A 24,960-nucleotide genomic window follows, 5' to 3' on the forward strand; every position below is an offset into this window, starting at 1 on the left:
TTATTCGTAATCCTCACAGTCAATAAGATTAGCTGAAATAATTATGTATAATTTCGATTATACAAGCCGAAGTTCAAGAATATGAATTCAAAATTTTCTGAATCTGATTTTCCATATTCATTATATATGCTCCTGTGTCATTTATTCACTTATTTTCAGTGGAGTACAAAACGGGACAAACCCAAAGAGAGTATTCATAAATGATGAGGTGAAAATAACAGTAAATGATTTAATTGTATCACATAAAATGCGATATCGGGTTATGAACAGTTGTTATTCATGTGTAGTGCAAATTACAATAGTTAGAAATCAAAATGATTTTTTGTACAACTGTCATTAAAAGTGACATTTTTAATGGTTGTCAAGAGTATTAAAAGATGTTTACAAAGTAGCGTGTCAAAAATTTAACACTAGTTTCAAAAGTATTTTCAACACGATTTTTTCGACCAAATAACAATAAACGAAACATACTTATTAAATTTTCAAGGAAGTTTTATTATGAACAATAGATATAGATACAATTGAATTATGTTACGAATATATTATATACATTATTGACATTATTATTATTATTTATGAACGTTAATATGAAAAGTACAATTAGAACAACTGCTGATATTAATACTTTGCGATGTTGAAGAGCCTCGTAATGTATTGTAACATTTACTTCTTGAAGTGAAAAGAACGATGCTGTAACGCTAGAGCTAGCTGTTGGGATTATTTTTTCAGCAATAGCCTTTTTATAAGAAATAGATTGATCGATGTAACCCTCAGCTACTGTTGTAGACTTCCATCCTCCTGCTTCTTAATATCCGTTATATTTGCTGCTGATTCTGCTAGCAAAGAAGCAGAAGACCTTCTGAAACGACCTATATATCTGATCTTCTATCTGATCTGAATTTAAATTTACTGATTAATTTGTGAATAATGAATGGTTGATAACCATTGTTGACAGCAATTTGTTTTAATGTATTTAATTCTAAATAGAAATTGAAGGCTGATGAAGGAATGTTTAACAATATGTTAACATAGCAATTGAAGGCAGCCAAAACAACGATAAAAATAAAATAAAAACAACAATAAAAATTAATTGGCGCTCCGGGACGACTTCATTGATTCCAGTGGCGCATTTGCTTTTTCAGCTGTGGGAAAACCCGGAAAAACCTGCAGCACCACATCATCTGAAGATCTAACAATGTCCTCTCTCTTATAAAACAAAATGGGTTGGCTTTCTGTAAATGGAAAAATCTAGTTTATTGTTAATTTTTGTTATAGTAAGATCTAAAAAGTTTAATTTATTGTCTTTTTCTATTTCAAAAAACCTCTTCGATTCATTAATTCAATTGAGTATATTCAGCTTTTCCAAATCTAGATATAATAATGTCAGCTCAGGCAATTCCGCTTTCTGCTTCGATAAGTTTATTAGGAGTTGAAACGGACACCAATATGTCTTGGCAAAATCATATCGCTAGAATTGCAAAGGCTGTTCCTTGAAAGCTTGGAACACTGTGCTAAACAAGAAAACTGAACACACCTCAGCAACTTTTGATGCTTCATAAAGCTCAGATCAGACCTTCTGTGAAGTATTGTTCTCATGTTTGAAGCTGTGCTCCTAAGCATACCCTGAAGCTGCTGGATTCCATCCAGAAAAAAGCCATCCGTCGATTGGAGACGCGAACATCACTTGCAACCTTGATGGTCTGGAACATCGAAGAATGGTTGGAGATTTGTCTCCCTTCAATAGATACTCACGGGGAGTGTTCAAGTGACTTGGTACATTTGATTCCACCAAGAGCGGTGCATATACTCGACGGACTGTAGCTGCTCATCGTTTTGAGGTTCAACTCAGTAAACCTTGAACTTCACTGTTTGAGAACTCTGTCATTTAGAGAACTACGTTTATGTGGAATAAACTTCCTGAGAACGTTTTCCCGAATGGATTTCATCTCCAGCGATTCAAAATCAATATGAATCACTACTTTCGCACAAGCACCACTCTTAGAGCGCCTTAAGGATTTTTCTGTAGTGCTTGTGTTTTGTCTTGAAAAAAATCAGGAAACATATTTAACGCAAAACCCAAAGGAGAGAAGTGGAAAAAACCTGGCATATATAGACTAGAATATAGTGTCTGTTCGGTAACTTATCGCGGCCCGAGAGGCAGAAATATTAATGTGAGAATGTATTAACAGATCAATATCAGCTATATATGGACATCTACAAGAAACCAATCACACAATAAATGAAGAAAAGATGGAAATTCTCTATACGTGTAATAAAGGAAGGAAATGAATTCATTTGAAGCATTGGAAATAAATGAAAAGTAAAAAACCCCAATTTCAAAAGCCTCAATGACTAAGTATCCCCTTTTGAATTTGTGAATTTTCACAACTAGTTTAGGATCAATTGGTAATGGAGAAATCCACAAGTAGGTCTTTGGATCATTAGTTGGTAATTTTCATAGGTTATGAAAGGTACATTTCAGGTACCTATTGCAGGTACCAAAAGTACATTGACTGTAAAAGTGTATATTCAAGTACTTGTTGTCAAAATGTTAACAGTTTATTTGAAAATGGTTCAACAAACCGAAACCGGTCGTTACTAATCGAAATAAGTAATCAATCAAACAAGTTCAAATATAATGAGAACAGCGATATTCACCATATTATATAAAAATTCACAAGAAGAAACTTCCATTAACGTTTCTGACATTTATTCAGATCAAAATCGAAAACCAAAATAATGATAAGAAAGAAAATGTAGAAAAGTGAAAGATCCAATACAGTGATTGAAGATCCAAATATGGATGATTACGAATAACAGTGTAGAACAATATTGATATATGAAAAGTATTTATGAAGTTACTAATAGAATTGAGCAAATTGAAAAAGTTATAATTCCTAGAATTGGTTCCACCTATTTTCAAGTTCAACCTTCGCAACAGAAAAGTGTCACGAGTCATATTCCCAGTCAGTTATTATCAACCCAACAGAAAATCAAAATAAAAATGCACTTGGCGTCGAAGATCTCTAAACCCATCTTGCGACTACGGTGAACAGTGACCTTTGATGCTTACAAACCATGTAGAGGAGAGGATCTGTATTCCTGATGTCTTCACAAGCTCTATTCAAGACGATTCTGTCATGAAGACACCCCAAATTTGAGAATCCACGATCTCCAGATGATTTAGAGTGGTGACTCTCATGAACGTACCTCATTTTTTTCTTTATTCCATTTAACTACTCCAAAAGTGTAGGTTAAAATCGAAATGGCAAGCATGATTGTAGCGGCAACTGTGTTTCTTCAACGGTGCTGCTCACCAGATCTATCGGAGTTTGTGCTGATACTTGTCGCGTAGAGAGTTTTTTACTGTATTTACCTCTGGGAGAAACGTTGTTGCCGTCTACGAACTGACACTTTCTTCACCCTATATGATTATATACTCGTTGAATACTGGGTTAACTGCGGAGAGTATTCGTCAATATAAAGTGCCGGTAAAAAACTTTTAGCACGAATTCAAAAAAAATTTCGATCTGTAATTCTTTGGAATAGACAAAGATCCACTTTTAGGGATGAGAATAAAATAAGATTAAGATTATCATACAGGCTGATTCACGGTGGATGGCACATTAGACGTTTCTGGTGAACCAGACAACGGATCACGGACATTCTCTAGCCAACTAAAATATTTTCGACAATGCGGTGTTGCCGCTTCTATTAGAAAGCAGTAGCAACTTTGATTTTTCAAATGGAACATTCTGTATATAATATTATTTTTGGAATCTCCAACAATTGCCCGACAACTTTTCTTGATATTTCCCTATACCTATCTGTTACCGTTTTCGAAATAAAAATTAATTTCAATTTTTTTCTTCGAAAATCATGACTTCTAAAAATGCCGATATCTTTCAGTTAAGAAGTACTATGATATCGAAATTTGGTTTTGAGTTAGGTGATACTTGGACACTTCCCACACGTCAGCCTAATCTCCGTTACTTCAATACAGGGTGGTAAAAAAATACAGTTTTTTCGTTTGCTTGAAAAAGTTGCTGAAATTTGATTATTTTAAATGGAACACCCTGTATATTATTGAAAATTCGGAAAGCTGCTGAAATTTGCTTTCTTTCTATGTATATCATACCTATACCTAACTAGTCAAGTTTCGGACTTATGAACATTTATTTGTGAAAATGTCCCTTCAGAATGGTATTTCCATTCGGTATTTGATAAGCAGGCCATGATTACTACTTGACAGTAGCGTTGTGACATTCTCCTAATAATATCGACATTTTCGTCACTTCAGAAGTTGCAAATACCTTCAAAACGATGGAACAAAACTATTCAAACGAAGTTCTTATGAATTTGTTTATTATTTTTGGACAGTGTGACAAAATTATCAGCAGAACATGTAGAAAGTTCAATGAAATGTATCCGAATCTACCGCCAATGAACCTCAAGAAATTTATACGAATTCAGAACAATTTCAATATGTTTGGATAAACTTTAAAAAAGCACCAAGAAACTTGAAATTGGAAATATTGATATGAATAATTATAAAAAAGTAAAACAATCATGTGGAATATTTCAAAATATGTTCGAATCGCTGGCCGTTCACTTCCAAGCACTTTAAAATGCGGGTGTTGACTGCTTTCGTGGTGGCAGATCTGATTTCATTGGGATCCAAATCTTCAAATGTTTGGGCAATCCTTTCTAACAATTCATCTCTCGAACGCACGGGTATTTTGTGAACTTTTTCTTTAAACATTCCCCACAAATAAAAATCTAATGGATTAAGATCGGGTGATCTCGCTGGCCAATTCCATGGTCCCAAGCGCCTCATCCACCGATCGTCAAATAGTCTATCCAGTTCTGCGCTCACTTCTCTTGTGCAATGTGCAGGAGCTCCGTCTAGTTGGTACCAACAGTTTCGATAATCTTCGAGTGGCAGATTATCCACGAAACTGTCTACAGTATTCTCCAAAATATTCAGGCAGCTTCTGGATGTTAATGACTCCTCGTATATCACGTACCTCAATTTGTTGTCCATCAACATGCAGAAGACATTAAAACTGAATTTTTCTTGAAATCCGGCTTCTTTTGTGACGTGAGGATTTTCACTGGACCAATAATGACGATTTTTTCTATTGAAAATCCCTTCTCTCGAAAATTTCGATTCATCAGTCCAAATAATTTTATTTAAAAAAAGTGGATCTTCTTGAATGCGTGTCAACAACATTTCACAAAATTCTACTCTCTGTTGAGGATCTTGAGGCTTCATTGCTTGAATTTTGGTGAATTTATAATCATGCATTTTATGTCTTCGCAAGATTCTTTGAACCGATGAATATTTTATACCCAAATCTTCTTCAGCACTTCTTATCGATGAGTTGGGAAATACGTGAAAATATGCTAAGACATTAATCTGGTTGTCTTCGAAAGTTACGGGTCGAGGCAAGTTTCTTGGTGCTTTTAAAGTTGATCCAAATGCATTGAAATTGTTCTGAATTCGTATAAATTTCTTGAGGTTCATTGGCGGTAGATTCGGATACATTTCATTGAACTTTCTACATGTTCTGCTGATAATTTTGTCACACTGTCCAAAAATAATAAACAAATTCATAAGAACTTCGTTTGAATAGTTTTGTTCCATCGTTTTGAAGGTATTTGCAACTTCTGAAGTGACGAAAATGTCGATATTATTAGGAGAATGTCACAACGCTACTGTCAAGTAGTAATCATGGCCTGCTTATCAAATACCGAATGGAAATACCATTCTGAAGGGACATTTTCACAAATAAATGTTCATAAGTCCGAAACTTGACTAGTTAGGTATAGGTATGATATACATAGAAAGAAAGCAAATTTCAGCAGCTTTCCGAATTTTCAATAATATACAGGGTGTTCCATTTAAAATAATCAAATTTCAGCAACTTTTTCAAGCAAACGAAAAAACTGTATTTTTTTACCACCCTGTATTGAAGTAACGGAGATTAGGCTGACGTGTGGGAAGTGTCCAAGTATCACTTAACTCCAAACCAAATTTGGATATCATAGTACTTCTTGACTAAAAGATATCGGCATTTTTAGAAGTCATGATTTTCGAAGAAAAAAATTGAAATTAATTTTCATTTCGAAAACGGTAACAGATAGGTATAGGGAAATATAAAGAAAAGTTGTCGGGCAATTGTTGGAGATTCCAAAAATAATATTATATACAGAGTGTTCCATTTGAAAAATCAAAGTTGCTACTGCTTTCTAATAGAAGCGGCAACACCGCATTGTCGAAAATATTTTAGTTGGTTAGAGAATGTCCGAATATGCCCTCCATTAAATTTTCAAAGTGATCCGTTGTCTGGTTCACCAGAAACGTCTAATGTGCCATCCACCGTGAATCAGCCTGTATATTTTGAGACATGGTTATTAAAAATATTAGGAAGTGTCTGCTTGTTGCAGCCGATATTCATAGGTTTAATATTCTTTTCAGGCCCGTAACTTTCAAAGCTCTCTACGAGTTCGTCGACTTGCACATGGATGGGGACCCTTTGAACGATAGTCCGTGCTCTAGAAAATTCGGCAACAGTGTTATCGCTGATAGCGATTTGCAACAAAAGTTCAGATCTCCGAGAGACACATTTCTTTATGGGAGAGGAGGAGCCAAGAATATCAGGTAAATGTATTCTCATAAGTTTGAACGAGAGGTTTGAAATGAAGAGAAATATCTTAGAAAGGGAAACATCTACGTGAAGGGCCACGACGAAAAAGAAATGAGGGGATCCGAAAGGAAAATAACAGGGTTGTGTAAAGGGTTTTGCGGTTTCACGAGATAAAACTGATATTTGCTTCCTAATAGGATAAATACACCACATGTTGCTCTGGAAATTAAATATTTTGATTGAGTCGATTCGATTTTTCGAGTCCAACTCTGTCATGACAAAAATAATAAGTGAGGTTTTGATTATGTATCATTATATAACAATCATCAATATGAAAATATGTCAATATATTATTGACATGTCAGTATGTTATCTGAAATGAAGATTTCAGTTTAGTTATAGTGAATGCAAAAACATATTCAAACTCAACAATTGGATAGTGCTTCCTCACTGAAATAACTTCTGGCCTAGTTAGGAAGAATTCAACTGAAAATAATTTTTCAAACACCAGAATTGTAACACTTTTCTTGATGCCCATTTCGCCAGGGTGGAATCATCCATATTCTCCTAATTTTGGTTCATTAGGTATTCGAATTTGGTTTGAATCGTATTGGAATTGTTCAGAAGTAATTTCCCTCATCCCCAGTCAATTTTTTTTAAAAACCCTGATTTTTATTTTATTTTTTTTTATTGTCCATCAAATTTAGAATTCAACCATATAGCACACTAGTAGTATCCCTTGAATACTGATGAAAAAAGGCATTGCATATTATAAAGAGGGTCATGAAGTCAAAATAAATGCAATACTACGAGTTTAATAAAATAAACCCATCAGTTATAATTGCATTACCTCTGCAGTTTCATCTAGTTGTGTGTTTCTGTAAAATCGCAGACAATACAAAATAAAATAAATGTTTCAATTCACCAAAAATATTGTACTTTGACTATAATTCGACAAACATGATAATAACGAAAACAATAAGTGATAAAGTGCATTATTTTAGTAAGTGTTCGAACTGCCTCCCTTCGCATAGAATACACAAATTGCATCTTTAAAGTATTTCGATTCATGACAGAAGAAAGCGTCTCTCGCGATATGGAAGCACAAACATGTGTGACAATTGTTTAATGAATGAAATTTACAATTATGTTTGTTTATTTTACCGTTGTTATGGAAACGGCTTTCATCACTCCATAATATTTTGTTCAGAAACTGATCATCATCATGAATACGGGTGGACAACCATGCAATGAAGTTCAATCTTCTATCAGCATCTAAATATGGGAATAGATTATAGTTAACAAAAATAAAACATGAAGATTATTACCTGGACGTATTTCTTGAACCAGATGTATTTTGTATGGAATTTGTTTTTTGACAAAATACGTTGTATTGACGATTTCGAAATATCACAATCCATTGCTGCTAGTCTGGTAGAACTATGTGGTTCCAATACCATTTGACCTAGCACTGCAACAGTGTGATTCTCATCTGCAGCCGTCTTTTGTTTTTTTTAGCTTCCGTTCACCAAAACTTTTTTTTGGGTCAAAGATTTAGCTAAGCTAGCGAATGTTTTGTCTGACGGTAATCTTCTGTGGGGATACCGATTGGCGTTCATACTCACTACTTCATGCTTCGCCTTAAATACATATCCAACTTTTCCGCATTTGAAAATTGAACCATTTTTCAATTTCACGAAAAACCAACAAAAAACTGAATACACTTTCTTTAAACCTGACGGGTTTTCTGACAGATCGATAAATACGTTATTGCATTTATTTTGACTTATTCATGGCCCTCTTCATAATATGCAATAAAATTGCATTGAATTCAGAATTTAAGGCAGAATCCTAAAAAAAAAACAGTATACCAATTTACCCCCCGTGTCTTCGTTATTTTATATAGATGTTTCAAATTCGGTACTTCGATTCAATATTATGAATAAAAAATTTAGCAAGTATCAAACCAAATATGACTCTTCCGGTTTGACCGAAAGTGCATCCACTTTTTGTATTTCAAATTAAAAGTATTTATTTTTTTTTAATTACGATTTGATATGGAATTACCTTTCCAATGATATGTCACAATCTGCCGATAAGATTGAGATTTTATAAAAATTACTTTTTTTATTCCCCTCGTAACGGAGCATTTTCATGAAAGTATTCTATGGAAGATTGAACAGTATCGTGTAAGTAACAATTATTCATGACCAAACATTTTACGCAATAAGTTTCATGCAGACTAACTATTTTAACAATTTTAGTTTTTCTCCATTTTTCAACATCAATGCACTCATTTCTTTTGAATGCTAACTTACATATTGAAATACTGAAATGAAAAAATGTTTGTTTCCTATTTATTTTATGAAGATAATTTCCATGGTATACATACCTACACGTACATTTGTATTGCACCTTTCAACTTCATGTTAGTTGGCTATGGAATTAAATTTGTTCTGAATTTTCTAAGGTAATCAATTGTGAAATGAACAACTACTACCGATTTACCCAAACTGAAAAAGTTGATATGCTGTTGATTTATGGGGAAGCTAGGAAAATTATCGAAATAAATATTTTGTTGCGTTCGATTTTGCAGTTTCAAAAATAATACCAGGCCTATAGAAGAAAGTAGAATGGAGTTTCTAACCAACTTTAAAAGAAATGAGTGTTTTGATGTTGAAATATAAAGAAAAAATAAAATCGTAAAAATAGTTAGTATACCATGGAAATTATCTTCATAAAAAATAAATAAGAAGCAAAAATTCTTTCATGTTTTTTATTTCAATATGTAAGTTAGCATTTAAAAGAAATGAGTGTATATATCTGCATAAAACTTATTATGTTGGAAGTTTGGCCATGAATTATTGTTATTTACACGATATTGTTCAATGTTTCATAGTATACTTTCATGAAAATGTTCCGTTACGAGAAAAATACAAAAAGTAATTTTTCATAATATCTAAATTATATAGGCAGATTGTGGATTGGAAGTATGATTTTGACATATCATTGGAAAGGTGAGTCTATACCAAATCGTAATTTAAAAAAAATACATACTTTATATTTGAAATATAAAAATTGAATGCGTTTCCGGTCAAACCGGAGGTGTCATATTTGGTTTGATACTTACAAAATTGTACATTCATAACATAAATCGAACTACCAAATTTGAAACATCCATATGAAATAACAACGAAGATACAGGGCGGGGGTAAATTGGGGGTAATGTTGCATGTTTCAGGTGTAACAATATTTTCTAAATTTCAGGAAAGTTGTTATTGCTTAAGATATTTGATCAACTGATAAATCTTATCTATTTTCAGTTGTGTTTACCGCTTCGAAGTCAACAAAGGCGAAAAAATAAAAATCACCCTTACCGAAATGACGATCCGAAACCGTAACTGCCAAACTAGGATAAGCAAGGACACCAATCGGCTGGAGTGTTTTGGTAATACATCAGCCACCCTCAGATTCTACGAAGTACCTTGGATGGACGTTCCCGGAATTCCTAAGGACTGCCTTTGCTCAGTTGACAAGAACAAGCTTATACCTTTCACATTTACTTCTACATCAAATGTGGTAGAGTTGAGATTCAATGTACTCACTATGAATGCTTCAGATGATTCTGAAACACTTTTCTTTGAAGGAACTTGGAAATTCATCAAAACTCCGGGGTGTACGAAGAATATGCGATTGAGTGGACCCAGTGGAACAATCATTTTTGCTTACCCGGTTCCAGAAGATGAGGTAAATTTCATTTCCACCTATATTTGACAAACTTTTAAGACTTAAAAAAATAGTTATTATTATTTTTCCAAATATTTGTCTGCATTGCAGATTATCATTATTTGTTATTTTATTATTTGACTAAATATTTTGAAGAAAGTGTTATATAGTGTAGCAAATACCTGGCCCACACCTAAATTTGAATAAACATCAAGTTTTCGCATCTTTAATGGAAAGTTGAATAGTTAGGTTCGCTTAGGTCAAAAGTGAGTGGGTCTATTCGACCCTCCACCGCAACTCGCAAGGGTTTATTGTGGCTCACACCTATTCACACTCGACCAAATAAACCCAGCTTCTTAACGATGCCCATTAGTTTGTATGGTGAGTGGTCTTTCAGGTCAGATGGTAGAGTTCGGTCCCCAGCAGGGCAGGCACAAAGTATATGCTCTGCTGTTTTATCGTTGTGAGATAGTCGGATGATTAAGGTGCAAGATTCCCACCTTGATACCCGCGACAACCTTCCCATATGAGAGTTATTGCACGTCAGCTACAACTGACGATGTCTTAGATTCAACCGTGAAGGGCTTTTTCGCCTCTGGTTTTGGTTAATCATCAGTTGAGTGCAAACGTTTGCTAACCTGCTCATAGGGGGTTTGTTGCTCCACCTGGGACAGATTCTGCGTACGCCGCTCAAGAATTTGGTGCAAGGCGGTTTCATACGGTACCCCACTCTTCAGGAGACGACTCAGTCGTTTCATGGCTGCACCACCAAACCTTTTTTTTTTAGGTTCAGTTATTGGATCAGGAGTTGGAGAGTTAAGAAGCTCTCCTGATCTAAATTTACAGGGAGGTCAGTTGGAGTCGTAAGCTCGACATCCATCTCCTCTGTAGGCTCAGCGTCAGTAAGAATTTTTAAGCTTACTCTGTCCATAAAAGTCCCACGAGTAGCTAGAGAAAGAAGGTCATATTACCGTGACAAGGCGATGCTACGACGCAAGGGCGCCCGGTATCTCGAAGGTTCCAGACAGCTGATAGGCTCGGTGTCATTCATCCTATCGGCACGGATACACATACCTTAGGACTGAGCCATCGTTGGGATGCCATTCAGTTAGGGAATAACAGAACCACAAATGATTCTGTCAATCCCGTATCCAGCGGGGCTACGTGTAAGCAGGCATCCGATGGCCGGTTTTCTCAACCTCCACATCCCAAGCCAATGTACTCGCCAAAAACAGCATGCACAGTGGTTCAGGCAGTGAAAGATGAACAAAGACAGCCAACCCGCCAACTCGGAGTAGTACATACAATGATATGTAATATTCATAACAACTGCTCAATTCTATTATAGCATATTCATGAGAATAACAATCCCACTTGTCACACTCCAAATTCAAAAAAATAAGAAATTATTCTATTCGATACATCTTCAACATTGAAATAAATTTTATCAATCAGATTCTGGTGATACTCAAGTACTGAAAAAAGTAAAAAACCGGTACATATTCTCATTACATCGACTCTCACAGAAGCTGAATGACTGTTCTATTGAAAACACTTTTTCCTCACCAGAACAAAAATGCAGACGCGCATTTTGCTGACTTCATCATCATCAGGAGAGTCACTTTCAAGGAAAGCACCCCTACCTTAAATTCTATTCAGTGTTCTGTTAACTGAAGACAGTGAATGTTTACAAATCTTGGGTATTCATGAATATCTCGTCGCTAGTCCCTGCAAGAGTCACAATCTGCCTACTCCCCAGCGTCGACTGACGGTCCACACCCCTATGCCCCTCCCGGGTTGATGCCCTGAGTTGAGATCTTCCCCACACGGTTACTGTGCAGAACATCCATCCCCGTTCTTCCGGAGCGGTCCTCAACTTACTGATGGGCACTTTAGCAAGATTGACATCTGACCTTTGGTTAAAAGTCAGCCTTTAGGTGCTTTTAATTTCTGATCTAATGTATTGTTTTATCTTGACTTTCCTAACTGAATTTTTGTATGGGGTCCCCAAAAACTAACCGGAGACTATTGTTTTAAAAATAAGATCGCGGTCGAGTGTTTCTCGTTTTACCTGAATGAAGCGTTTGTTAACTGTTAGAAAATTTTTATACTTACCGGAAACGCCGACAGCGACTCTCGGAGGTGGTCGTTGGTTCTGCTTGGTTGGTCTTCTATGCTTGTCTCTCTCTCGGAATCTGGAGTCATCCCTGTTTAGTTGTGTAGATCACTTAACCTGTCGGTCCACCGGTTCTGGTTTGGTATTTATATTCCTGGACGAGTGGAGGTCGAACCGGTAGTGGGAATGATGGTGGAGTTAGTAGTGGGAACGGATTTATGACTTGCAGAAGCGAGGTGTACAATGTGTTGTGAGGTAATATTTGTAAATCATCACTTTCGTTGAGGCAGTTGGGACGTGTTTCGATTCCAATAGCTTCGTGAATTATCCTGGCCTGGAGATTTTTTTCGATGGCAATGGTTTTGGTGTTTCGAAGCTTATTGTACGACCTGTTTCAAGATGATGTTCGAAGAGGAATGAGGCTGGATCTTTTTTACGAATAGCAGGCTCATGTGCATAGGCTCTGTTGGAGACTCTTCTGTTGGTCTGGCCGAAGTTAGTTCTGGAGCTGGTAGAACATGCTATTTTCTATATGACCTGTACCTCATTAGGTATTGAGTGTTCATAGAAAACTGTAAATTTGATTTTTGCCTGTGGATAGTGTTCTTATATAGTGTCTTTTCAGAATTCGACTGACTTTATAGATTACTGAATATAAGGAAGGAAAGCTTTTGGGTGGTTCGTTTAGAATACGTGTTTTCTGAAGTTGGTTGGATCTTTGTATTTGGGACTTGGGTTCGTCCAGTTCTTTGGATCTATTGTAGGTGTCAGTGAGTCTGATAGAACTTTGTATGAGGGAATCAGGAACGGAATTCAATTGAGCAGGAAGATGAGACTCAGCACTTACGTACCGATTAGTATGCATTAGTTTTTAGTGAACAGTATGTTGGAAGGCATTATTGGATTTTTTGATGAGAACGTCCAGTAATGGAAGTGAGTTGTTATTTTCGACTTCTATTGAACATTTTAGGTCGGACTGTAGAAAGTTAATGTTGGTCAGGTATGTATGGATATTTTCAAATTCATGAGGTCATATAACAACGACGACATCTACGTATCGAAGCCAAGACGCAAGTTTGAAGTCAGAGTGGGAAACCCAAAAGAGTCCTTTGACTTGTTGGTGAAATTTGCCCTGGAAAAAAAAAGAGGTGCTTGACATGCAGTGGCTGATGAGGTTGAAAGTGTCTTGGGAAATTTGGTGTTTGATTTTGAGGTTGGAAAGGTTTGGGATCGTGAGATATTCGTGAAGAGGGATAGTACGTCAAAGCTGACAAGGTCATCGGTCACTTGTATGTTGTCGTTGAGTTCGGGTTGAACCGTATCTGGAGTCTCCAGACGTTTGGTTGTTTGGTCTGAGATTTGACTTAATCACTTGTCTGTACTCTTCGCTTCTAAAAAAAACACTATTTTCAATATTTTGGTATTCTCAAGATGAATTTAATATAAAATTACCGCGTTGGCGACGAAATTATTTCAAATGATCAACAACTTGAACTCAAAAACTCGGATAACTTTATGAACAATGAATAACAAATTTTAGAATATCATTTCTAAGAAAAATTGTCAGATACAGAGTAATAATAACAAATATTTAAGTTCTTCTTTCATATTTCCAAAAAACATTATTATTCAGTCATCTGAATCTCCATTCGTTCAATAAACTTTCATTAATCCACCAAGTGGCCAACCTGTTCATGAAATTATCGGAATCTCCAATAAGAGCCGCTGTTAGGTCAAATTCACTATTCAGAATTTTCATATAAATGTGTTTTTTTATTGCTACATATTCTATATATTTTCTATCGAAAATACACTGCTTGAACTTAATTTCCTTTATATGTTTCAAAACTACACTTCAAGTCTTTTCCATTCGAAGAAAAAGATAAAATATTCAGTTCAAGTGGCGAGGCTTGAAAGTTGAGGGAACAAAGCTGGAGTCTGTTTAAATCTTCTTTAATCGAATGTACTTGTCCTCTTTGCAATTTACTGGATTCTCGAGTACCCATATTACATTGTAGATTGGAGCCAATTGACAATTATTATCGAGGACTTGAAAATTATTTCAAATTGAATGATACTACCGAAACGAATGCATCTGAAGTGAAGGTTTTGATTATTCTGGTGGAAAGTGAACATTAAAATTATGTATTCAAGAAATACACTTCAATGATTGATTTCCCCTCGAAAGTTTACGAAAAGGCGACACGTGTTTCGCTACACGATAGCATATTTGGGAATCACAAGTATTGTGACGCCCAAAGATGCTTTCATTCATAGATAATCATTTTTTCATCGTTAGCAATACAAAGTTTGGTTAGCCAGGGATTCTGATGTAATCAAAAGATCCAACGACTACTGTTCAAATTAAAGGAGCTTTAAGAAATCTACCCATATCAAGATATTGAACAACGGTTGAGTATCTCAAGATATCCGGAAACGAAAGTACGAGCAGAACGATATAATCAGACTTTGAAGCCAAAATTGAAATAATTCATGTTACAAAGACCTGAAACATTATACAGGCTGATTCACGGTGGATGGCACATTAGATGTTTCTGGTGAACCAGACAACGGATCACTTTGAAAATTTAATGGAGGGCATATTCGGACATTCTCTAGCCAACTGAAATATTTTCGACAATGCGGTGTTGCCGCTTCTATTAGAAAGCAGTAGCAACTTTGATTTTTCAAATAGAACACTCTGTATATAATATTATTTTTGGAATCTCCATCAATTGTCCGACAACTTTTCTTGATATTTTCCTATACCTATCTGTTACCATTTTCGAAATAAAAATTAATTTCAATTTTTTTCTTCGAAAATCATGACTTCCAAAAATGCCGATATCTTTTAGTTAAGAAGTACTATGATATCGAAATTTGGTTTGGAGTTAGGTGATACTTGGACACTTCCCACACGTCAGCCTAATCTCCGTTACTTCAATACAGGGTGGTAAAAAAATACAGTTTTTTCGTTTGCTTGAAAAAGTTGCTGAAATTTGATTATCTTAAATAGAACACCCTGTATATTATTGAAAATTCGGAAAGCTGCTTTCTTTCTATGTATATCATACCTATACGTAACTAGTCAAGTTTTGGACTTATGAACATTTATTTGTGATAATGTCCCTTCAGAATGGTATTTCCATTCGGTATTTGGTAAGCAGGCCATGATTACTATTTGACAGTAGCGTTGTGACATTCTCCTAATAATATCGACATTTTCGTCACTTCAGAAGTTGCAAATACCTTCAAAACGATGGAACAAAACTATTCAAACGAAGTTTTTATGAATTTGTTTATTATTTTTGGACAGTGTTACAGAATTATCAGCAGAACATGTAGAAAGTTCAATGAAATGTATCCGAATCTACCGCCAATGAACCTCAAGAAATTTATTCGAATTCAGAACAATTTCAATGCATTTGGATCAACTTTAAAAGCACCAAGAAACTTGCCTCGACCCGTAACTTTCGAAGACAACCAGATTAATGTCTTAGCATATTTTCACGCATTTCCCGAGTCATCGATAAGAAGTGCTGAAGAAGATTTGGGTATAAAATATTCATCGGTTCAAAGAATCTTGCGAAGACATAAAATGCATGATTATAAATTCACCAAAATTCAAGCAATGAAGCCTCAAGATCCTCAACAGACAGTAGAATTTTGTGAAATGTTGTTGACACGCATTCAAGAAGATCCACTTTTTTTAAATAAAATTATTTGGACTGATGAATCGAAATTTTCGAGAGAAGGGATTTTCAATAGAAAAAATCGTCATTATTGGTCCAGTGAAAATCCTCACGTCACAAAAGAAGCCGGATTTCAAGAAAAAATTAGTTTTAATGTCTTCTGCATGTTGATGGACAACAAATTGAGGTACGTGATATACGAGGAGTCATTAACATCCAGAAGCTACCTGAATATTTTGGAGAATACTGTAGACAGTTTCGTGGATAATCTGCCACTCGAAGATTATCGAAACTGTTGGTACCAACTAGACGGAGCTCCTGCACATTGCACAAGAGAAGTGAGCGCAGAACTGGATAGACTATTTGACGATCGGTGGATGAGGCGCTTGGGACCTTGGAATTGGCCAGCGAGATCACCCGATCTTAATCCATTAGATTTTTATTTGTGGGGAATGTTTAAAGAAAAAGTTTACAAAATACCCGTGCGTTCGAGAGATGAATTGTTAGAAAGGATTGCCCAAACATTTGAAGATTTGGATCCCAATGAAATCAGATCTGCCACCACGAAAGCAGTCAACACCCGCATTTTAAAGTGCTTGGAAGTGAACGGCCAGTGATTCGAACATATTTTGAAATATTCCACATGATTGTTTTACTTTTTTATAATTATTCATATCAATATTTCCAATTTCAAGTTTCTTGGTGCTTTTTTAAAGTTTATCCAAACATATTGAAATTGTTCTGAATTCGTATAAATTTCTTGAGGTTCATTGGCGGTAGATTCGGATACATTTCATTGAACTTTCTACATGTTCTGCTGATAATTTTGTCACACTGTCCAAAAATAATAAACAAATTCATAAGAACTTCGTTTGAATAGTTTTGTTCCATCGTTTTGAAGGTATTTGCAACTTCTGAAGTGACGAAAATGTCGATATTATTAGGAGAATATCACAACGCTACTGTCAAATAGTAATCATGGCCTGCTTACCAAATACCGAATGGAAATACCATTCTGAAGGGACATTTTCACAAATAAATGTTCATAAGTCCGAAACTTGACTAGTTAGGTATAGGTATGATATACATAGAAAGAAAGCAAATTTCAGCAGCTTTTCGAATTTTCAATAATATACAGGGTGTTCTATTTAAAATAATCAAATTTCAGCAACTTTTTCAAGCAAACGAAAAAACTGTATTTTTTTACCACCCTGTATTGAAGTAACGGAGATTAGGCTGACGTGTGGGAAGTGTCCAAGTATCACCTTACTCCAACCCAAATTTTGATATCATAGTACTTCTTAACTAAAAGATATCGGCATTTTTAGAAGTCATGATTTTCGAAGAAAAAAATTGAAATTAATTTTTATTTCGAAAACGGTAACAAATAGGTATAGGGAAATATCAAGAAAAGTTGTCGGGCAATTATTGGAGATTCCAAAAATAATATTATATACAGAGTGTTCTATTTGAAAAATCAAAGTTGCTACTGCTTTCTAATAGAAGCGGCAACACCGCATTGTCGAAAATATTTTAGTTGGCTAGAGAATGTCCGAATATGCCCTCCATCAAATTTTCAAAGTGATCCGTTGTCTGGTTCACCAGAAACGTCTAATGTGCCATCCACCGTGAATCAGCCTGTATAAAAAAGTATATTCGTTTCTACCCAGGTAAACGGCAACGCTTTTATTTTGAGACAAATCTCTTGAGTACATTCTCATGAATAGATTCATACTAACCAAGTTGGATCTAATACGACCTGGCACTCCAGTGCCAGGAGTGCCAGAAGATGACAGTACTACCGACTGTCGAAAGCGCTCGCAGATAATTAATAGAAGATATAAAGCTTCAAATCCTTTTTGTAGAATTCAATATTGAAATATATATATATATATATATATATATATATATATATATATATATATATAATATATATATATATATATTATTTATATATATTATTTATGATTTGTGACTGTCATAAATTACTTAACGAGGAACAAATACAAATTAAAACACAACAAGACCTAACATTCAATATATTAAACAAATCAAGACACACTCCTAGAAACAATAAACCTAGAGAAGATCCAACACAAAGAATAGTACCTGATGTAATCCAAATACAGGCAAGTTTACCTAAAGTACCTGAAGTGCGGTGTGGATAGCATACCACCAGCAATATTGAAAAAAATTTCAGATTACATATGCGAACCCTTGGCAAACATAATCAATGAAAGCCTATCAACTGATACTTATCCATATGATCTTAAAATAGCTAAAGTAGTTCCAGTCTACAATAAAGGTTGCAAGAACAACATTAATAACTACTGACCAATATCATTACTTCCATCACCTGGTAATATATTTGAACGCGTAATTTATAATAGGCTCATCTCATCTATAAACTCGAATAATATTCTGAACTCCCACCAATTTGGTTTCAGACAAGGAATGTCCACCGAACTGGCGATATTTAATGCGGTAAAACAAATAACAGAGAATGCTGATAGCAAAAAAACCTCGGTCGGCTTGTACTATGACCTCTCAAAGGCCTTTGTTATGGTAAACCACGAAAAACTCCTAAATAAGCTGGAAAAGTATGGTATAAGGGGTGTGAACGACTTACCCAAAGCCTTGAATCTTGGTAGTGTATACCAGTTCCCAGATGACACATCAGTCATTATCACTGGAACAAATGCATTAGAACTCTCAACCAAAGCTTCAGCCATGTCAAATAGTATAGTCAAATGGTCAGAGGCAAATATGCTTAAATTAAATATTACCAAAACAGGACTAGTAATTTTTAACAAATCAATAAACTGCGAGGAATCTCTATATGTAAAACTCCAAAATAGGTCGGATCATACTAAATTCTTAGGTGTCACGATGGATGCAACCCTCAGTTGGCAAACCCATATTAATTCATTGAATAACAGATTAAGCTCTATTTGTGGTGTGATACGATACTTAAGGGATCAAGTCTCTGTTTGTAGCCTGAGGACATATTACTATGCACATGTGCAGTCATTGATTTCATATGGTACCATATTTTGGGGTTCTTCAGTATATAGTCACAAAAAATATTTATTACTCAAAAAAGAAACCTGAGATGTATCCTAAATCTAGATCAAAGAAGCTCTTTTAAAGAGTTCTTCTGTAAACTTGATATTTTGACAGTGCCCTCGTTGTACTTCTTGGGTCTTGTCTGTTTCGTAAAAAAATATCCATACCTATTTCACAGAAATAGTGGTCAATATTCGAATAATATGCATATTAACACCAGACAATGTAACAAACTAGCTATTCCCAGCCATAACTCAACCCAACTCTACCGAAGGAACTTAAAAATATCACAGTCTTCAAGAAGTTTAGAAGTTCAGTCATTTCTTACTTGAGACATAAATGCTACTATTCGTTTAACTGCTGGCTAATTTGAAATTTGTTACGAAAATCATTAATAAAAATAGCTATGTAAATATTGTTTATCATGAATATTTTTGAAAAACTCTTTAATTTATATAATTTTCAACTGTAATTTATCGATGATAATACATTAATATCCGTTAATTTTAAAATTGGTAATTCCAGGGTAAATGAGAATTCTCGAAAGTTTGACTTTTGCTGTGTCCACTTGTAGATCGTATTGCAATAAAATTATTATTATTATTATTATTATTACCTGTATTGAGGCGTTCGGACCGTATAAAAGGACACACAACAGGATGACATGTTCAGATACAGTAGGGCCTAGAGGATGACAGCACGACCAGCTGTCGCTCGCAGATAATTAAACAGAAGTCGCCCCGGAGCGACAATTAATTTTTATTGTTTTTATTTAATTTTTATCGTTGTTTTGATAAAAAACAGAAGTTATAGAGCTTCAAATGAATCCTTTTTGTAACTTACATTAATAGTAAAATACTGAAATACTGCATCATCCAAAAAAAAAAATATATATATATATATATATATATATATATATAGAGAGAGAGAGAGAGAGAGAGAGGTAGTCTTTGCTGACTAGTTACGAACAATTCCTTGGAGTTATTTGGGATAGCAGCGAAGCGCAAGTGTACTCTTATAACATTATATTTCCAATATTTCGACAATGGTTATTGTCATCATCAGGGAGCTAAGATGATAGATTTTGAATTAATACAGAACTTAAGTTAACAGACGGATACTTACAATGTTAGTGAGATTGGTCGCAATTGAGTTGAGTTAAAATTAAAATATGAACGTTGTGATCATGATAAAAACACATAACAACTGTAAAATTACAAGACATATGAAGTAAGTGAAAGCTACAAAATATATACGTTAAATGAGGAATATTCATAAAATGTTTTTTTAAATTTGAGAATGAACGTGGTGATCTTAGGTTAGAAACACATCACTTGTCAATTTATTAAATTTTGAAGAAGAAGTAGACTTGGCATTTGCCGCTGGTGCAATTAATCAAAGAGTTACAGTTGCCTTCAGAAGAAAGAGTTTTGTTGTATAATTTTTGTTAATAAGTTGATAAATGAATTTAAGCAATGTCAAATGAGTTGTCTTTGAAGGAATTCCAATTTTTATCTATAAAAAGTAAATAGGAATATATTTCACTGAATAAAAAAACAGACTTACAACAGCTCATCATACTTTATCTGTGAGAATCTTCGAGTTAACATATATAACAACTATTATTTTTCATGTGATAACACTACTTATACTTTAGTGTCTCTATTATATGTTGCGTTTCTCAAAATTAATCAAGTATAAATAATTATATCACACGTCATATGCTACATGAACTAGTTTTTCGAATATTATGTGTAGGGATACAAAATGGGAGGTCGAGCAATATTTGCAACCCACGTCTGAAACTTCAAACGACACCTATCGATCGATCACGGCACGTTAGGCGTCAAATCGAGCCAGCTTTTCCCCCTTTTGGAATTCTTCGAGCCGTGTTTTATTAGGGAATGAATTATGCGAAAGTCTGGCGGAATATTGAATTACCGGTTTTGTAGAAACCCTTATTATAATTTGGCGAGTCAACAGAACATCACTATTGTGCCTTCTTGACTGCTTGGGTTTTATGCCGAGACATTTATCGCAGAAGATTTGAGAGTATCTTGAAGGTTTTTGTTAGTCTTCAAAGTCAGATTCAGTCATTTTCAGAAATATATTCGAATTATCTGATTTTTTTGTTATTTTGTCACGTAGGACATATACGAGATCTGTTCAAAAATGAGATAAATGTTCAAACTTCGCGGGCTACATACATTCGATTAGCGATTTTATTATTTTTCTTATGTTGGTACGCTCATACCAAATATATGTTCAGAGTTTTAGCTATTTAGCATATTCAGTTTGTTGATGAGAGGCATACAAGTTAGAAGTGTTTTGTTTGTTGGGCGATTTTCTGCTACCAAAAAAATGGATCAGAGAATTTGCATCAAATTTTGTGTAAAACACAGAAGGTCGAGAAGATGTGATTGAAGACGCTCTCCCTGGAAGCCTCAGCATTTCAACAACCGAAGAAAATGTTGAGATAGTGAAGAAAATTATTATGGATAATCGTCGAATCACTGTTATAAAAGTTCCTGAGGATGTCGGCATATCTGTTGGCGTCAATGACGTCAACGGCAATCCAGATTTGCTTGAAAGGGTCATACCTGGTGACGAATCATAGGTTTATGCCATTGAAATAAAAGTAAAATCGTTCCAATAGAAGAGCTCAGGATGGGCGAACGGCCAATAAGGAGTATTGTCTTGAAGTTATGCGCCGCTTGCGAGAAGCAATGCGGAGAAAACGTATTGTGTAGAAACAATTCATGGCTCTTGCATCACGATAATGCATCTGCTCACGCGTTATTGCTTTTTCGTAATTGTTTGCCAAAAACAACACCGTAATCTTGCCCCGGCCACCGTATTCACCAGATATGCCCCCCTGCGACTTTTTCCCAAAATTGAAGAGACCCATGAAAGGAGGGTGTTTTGCGACAATTGGGGGATAAAAACCGAATTGTTGAAAGAACTCAAGGACATACCATAAAGAGCATATCAGAGCTGCTTTGATGGGATCAAAAAAACGCTGGAACTAGTGTATTATATCTGAAGGGGGCTACTTTCAAGGGGACAATATAGAAATTGATGAATAATTAAATACTTTTTTTGAAAAATGAAAATTCACCTTATTTTTTTAATGTATATGATTTGTTTATTTCTTCCACTGCAACCGTAAGAACTCATTGAACTTTTCCTTCCATATTTTCATAACACCCACTACAACAATGTTCTTCCCTGTATTGCTTGTACAGATGCTTTGCTGTTATGACTTGCTCTCAAATACTACAAATGCTTTTTGTGTTCCTAGAGTATCATCTAGAAATACTTGTACAGTTCATCTGACTGCCCCACGAAGAAATGTTATGATAACCCCCTTCATATATTATGAGACTCAGCAATGGTGGTAACCGTGCTTTAGAAATATTGAGTTGCCGAATTTCACATATCCAAAAACATTCCTCGGCTGACGGACGGTTAGAAATTTTGTTTTTATATTGTTGGTGGTTTACGTGTATCTGTATATTTATATGACTAGCCTTGTGATCATTATGAGCCTTGAAATGGATAATATGATTTTGAAAATAAAACAGGATGTTGAAAATATCACGGCTACAACTACATAACTTGTTTGCATGTATACTGTGTGTTTCAAATTCGATCCTCGCCATTGGGATCTCGGAAACTATGAGAGATACGAAGATGGGTAATTTAGGGCAAAGTTGCGCATTTACCTGACTCACAATATACCGTTGAAAAAGTTGTGAAATTTCGAATATATCCAGAGATATTCGGGAAAAACAGAAATTTCGAAAAATGGTTTTTATTTTTTTCTGACTTTATTTTTCGAAGAATTCGAAAATAAATTGCACTTCCACATTGCCACTTTTTCCCTGCTATCCAGGGTGTTCCTTAAACACATGCTAATATTTAAGGAGGTAATTCTTAGACCCATTTTAAGGAAAAAACTTTCTATGGACGTATGTCCTAAACGCCTTAACTTTTGAGATACAGGGTGGCAAAGTTTTCAAAAATAATCAGTTTTTTAATAATAACTGAGATAATTTTGTAGACATCTTTGGCATATTTGGTACATATGTTCCATGCCTCAAGGCGCATTTTCTGATGTACACAAATTTGTATTTTTTCAAACAGTGGCATCCCTACGGGTTTCGCATTGAATATTTTTAGGGAAAAAGTACTACGCCAATGCTTTCTTTTCAAAATAGAATCATTTTTAAAATCCTCATTTATTTTTGAGAATATTTGATCTCCTGGTATTTCTTTGTCCGACGCATGATTTTCACTCAAAAAAATAAAAATCGACAGAAAGTAAATTAGGAAATTAGATAAATTCTAAAATGAATAAGAATCTGAAAATCGCTTCATAACGCATTACCAATTCCCTAATAATATTTGAAAACATAATCTGCAAAAAAATAAATTTTTCACAAAAACGAGTTTTATTTTATTTTGTGACAGTAAGTCTAAACGAATAGCACAAATTTGTTAATTAGTAATGATACCAAAACTGATTATAAAAATTGTTGGAAGTGGCCACCTGCACTTAGTATGCATGCTTCCGCCCTTCTACGCATGGACTTACGCACCCGTTCAAATATTTCCGACGTATTTCGTATAGTTTCACACGAGGCAACTATTCGCTCTCTTAAATCTTCTAAAGTATTAACGGGAGTTTCATACACAAGAGTTTTAAAGTGACCCCATAAAAAAATCTAAACTGTTGAGGTCCTCTGCGACCTATCCAACAATTAGGATAAACTGTATTTGAATGGTTTCGGACAATTACACTGAAATGAGCAGGGGCGCCATCGTGCATGTACCATATTCGATTCCTTAACGCAAGTGGCACATCTTCCAATAACCCAGGTAAGTCTTCTTCGAGAAAGTGTAAATAAGAACGACCATCAAGGCGTCCTGGTAGAAAAAATGGGCCTATCAGATGATCACCTATAATTCCTGCCCATACATTAACCGAAAATTGGTGTTGGAAATGGGTTTCGGTTATTGCATGGGGATTTTCTTCAGCCCACACATGCTTGTTATGGAAATTTTGAATGGCATTCCGAGAAAAATTTGCTTCGTCTGTGAACAAAATTTGTGTCTCAAAGTGCGTATTTAGTACAATACTTTGTAGATACCACTGACGAAGTTCACACGCTGTGGAAAATCTCTGGGGAGTAATGCCTGCACTCTTGAAATATGGTACGGGTATAACAAAAAATCAACCAAAATATGCCAAATAATTTGATGACAAATATCCAGAGTTCTAGCGATCTTCCTCGTACTCGTCTCAGGATGTTCCTCAATTTCTTGCAGCACCGCTTCCTCAATTTCGGGAGTTCTTACTACACGAGGTCTACCTTCCGGAGTCCCTTTCTTGAAACTACCAGTTTCTCCAAGTCGACGATAAATATTTGAAAAGGTTCGGCTATCTGGTAAGGCACGATTAGGATATCTTTCCTGATAAATGCGCATTACCATCGGCAAGGCCATATACGTAATGCATTTGCGCCATTTCCGCATTCGTATAATTTACCATATTTACTGATATTCAGAAAAACAGCGGACTACCAAAATAACTTCAATAACACCTCAAAATCAATCAAAACGCGCTGTGACAGTTTTTAACACCAACACCTCACTTACAAAAAGAGATATGATACAAATTTATTACAAATACGATAGAAACAGTGTT

General features: G+C 35.1%; 1 protein-coding gene across 1 annotated transcript in view; it reads left to right on the plus strand.

Annotated features, from left to right (window-relative positions):
• The window catches only part of LOC111513363 (uncharacterized), a 203,706-nt gene that overhangs the window by 141,540 nt on the left and 37,206 nt on the right, over positions 1-24,960 (plus strand). The window contains exons 9-10 of the mRNA XM_074175350.1: positions 6,482-6,664; positions 9,974-10,397. Coding sequence (XP_074031451.1) covers positions 6,482-6,664; positions 9,974-10,397 — 607 coding nt within the window. The remainder of the gene's footprint in view (positions 1-6,481; positions 6,665-9,973; positions 10,398-24,960) is intronic.

Source organism: Leptinotarsa decemlineata, unplaced genomic scaffold (genome assembly GCF_025532065.1).
Source record: "Leptinotarsa decemlineata unplaced genomic scaffold, Ldec_3_MD MMD2_tig00001019_RagTag_RagTag, whole genome shotgun sequence".
NCBI classification, from domain to species: Eukaryota; Metazoa; Arthropoda; class Insecta; order Coleoptera; family Chrysomelidae; genus Leptinotarsa; species Leptinotarsa decemlineata.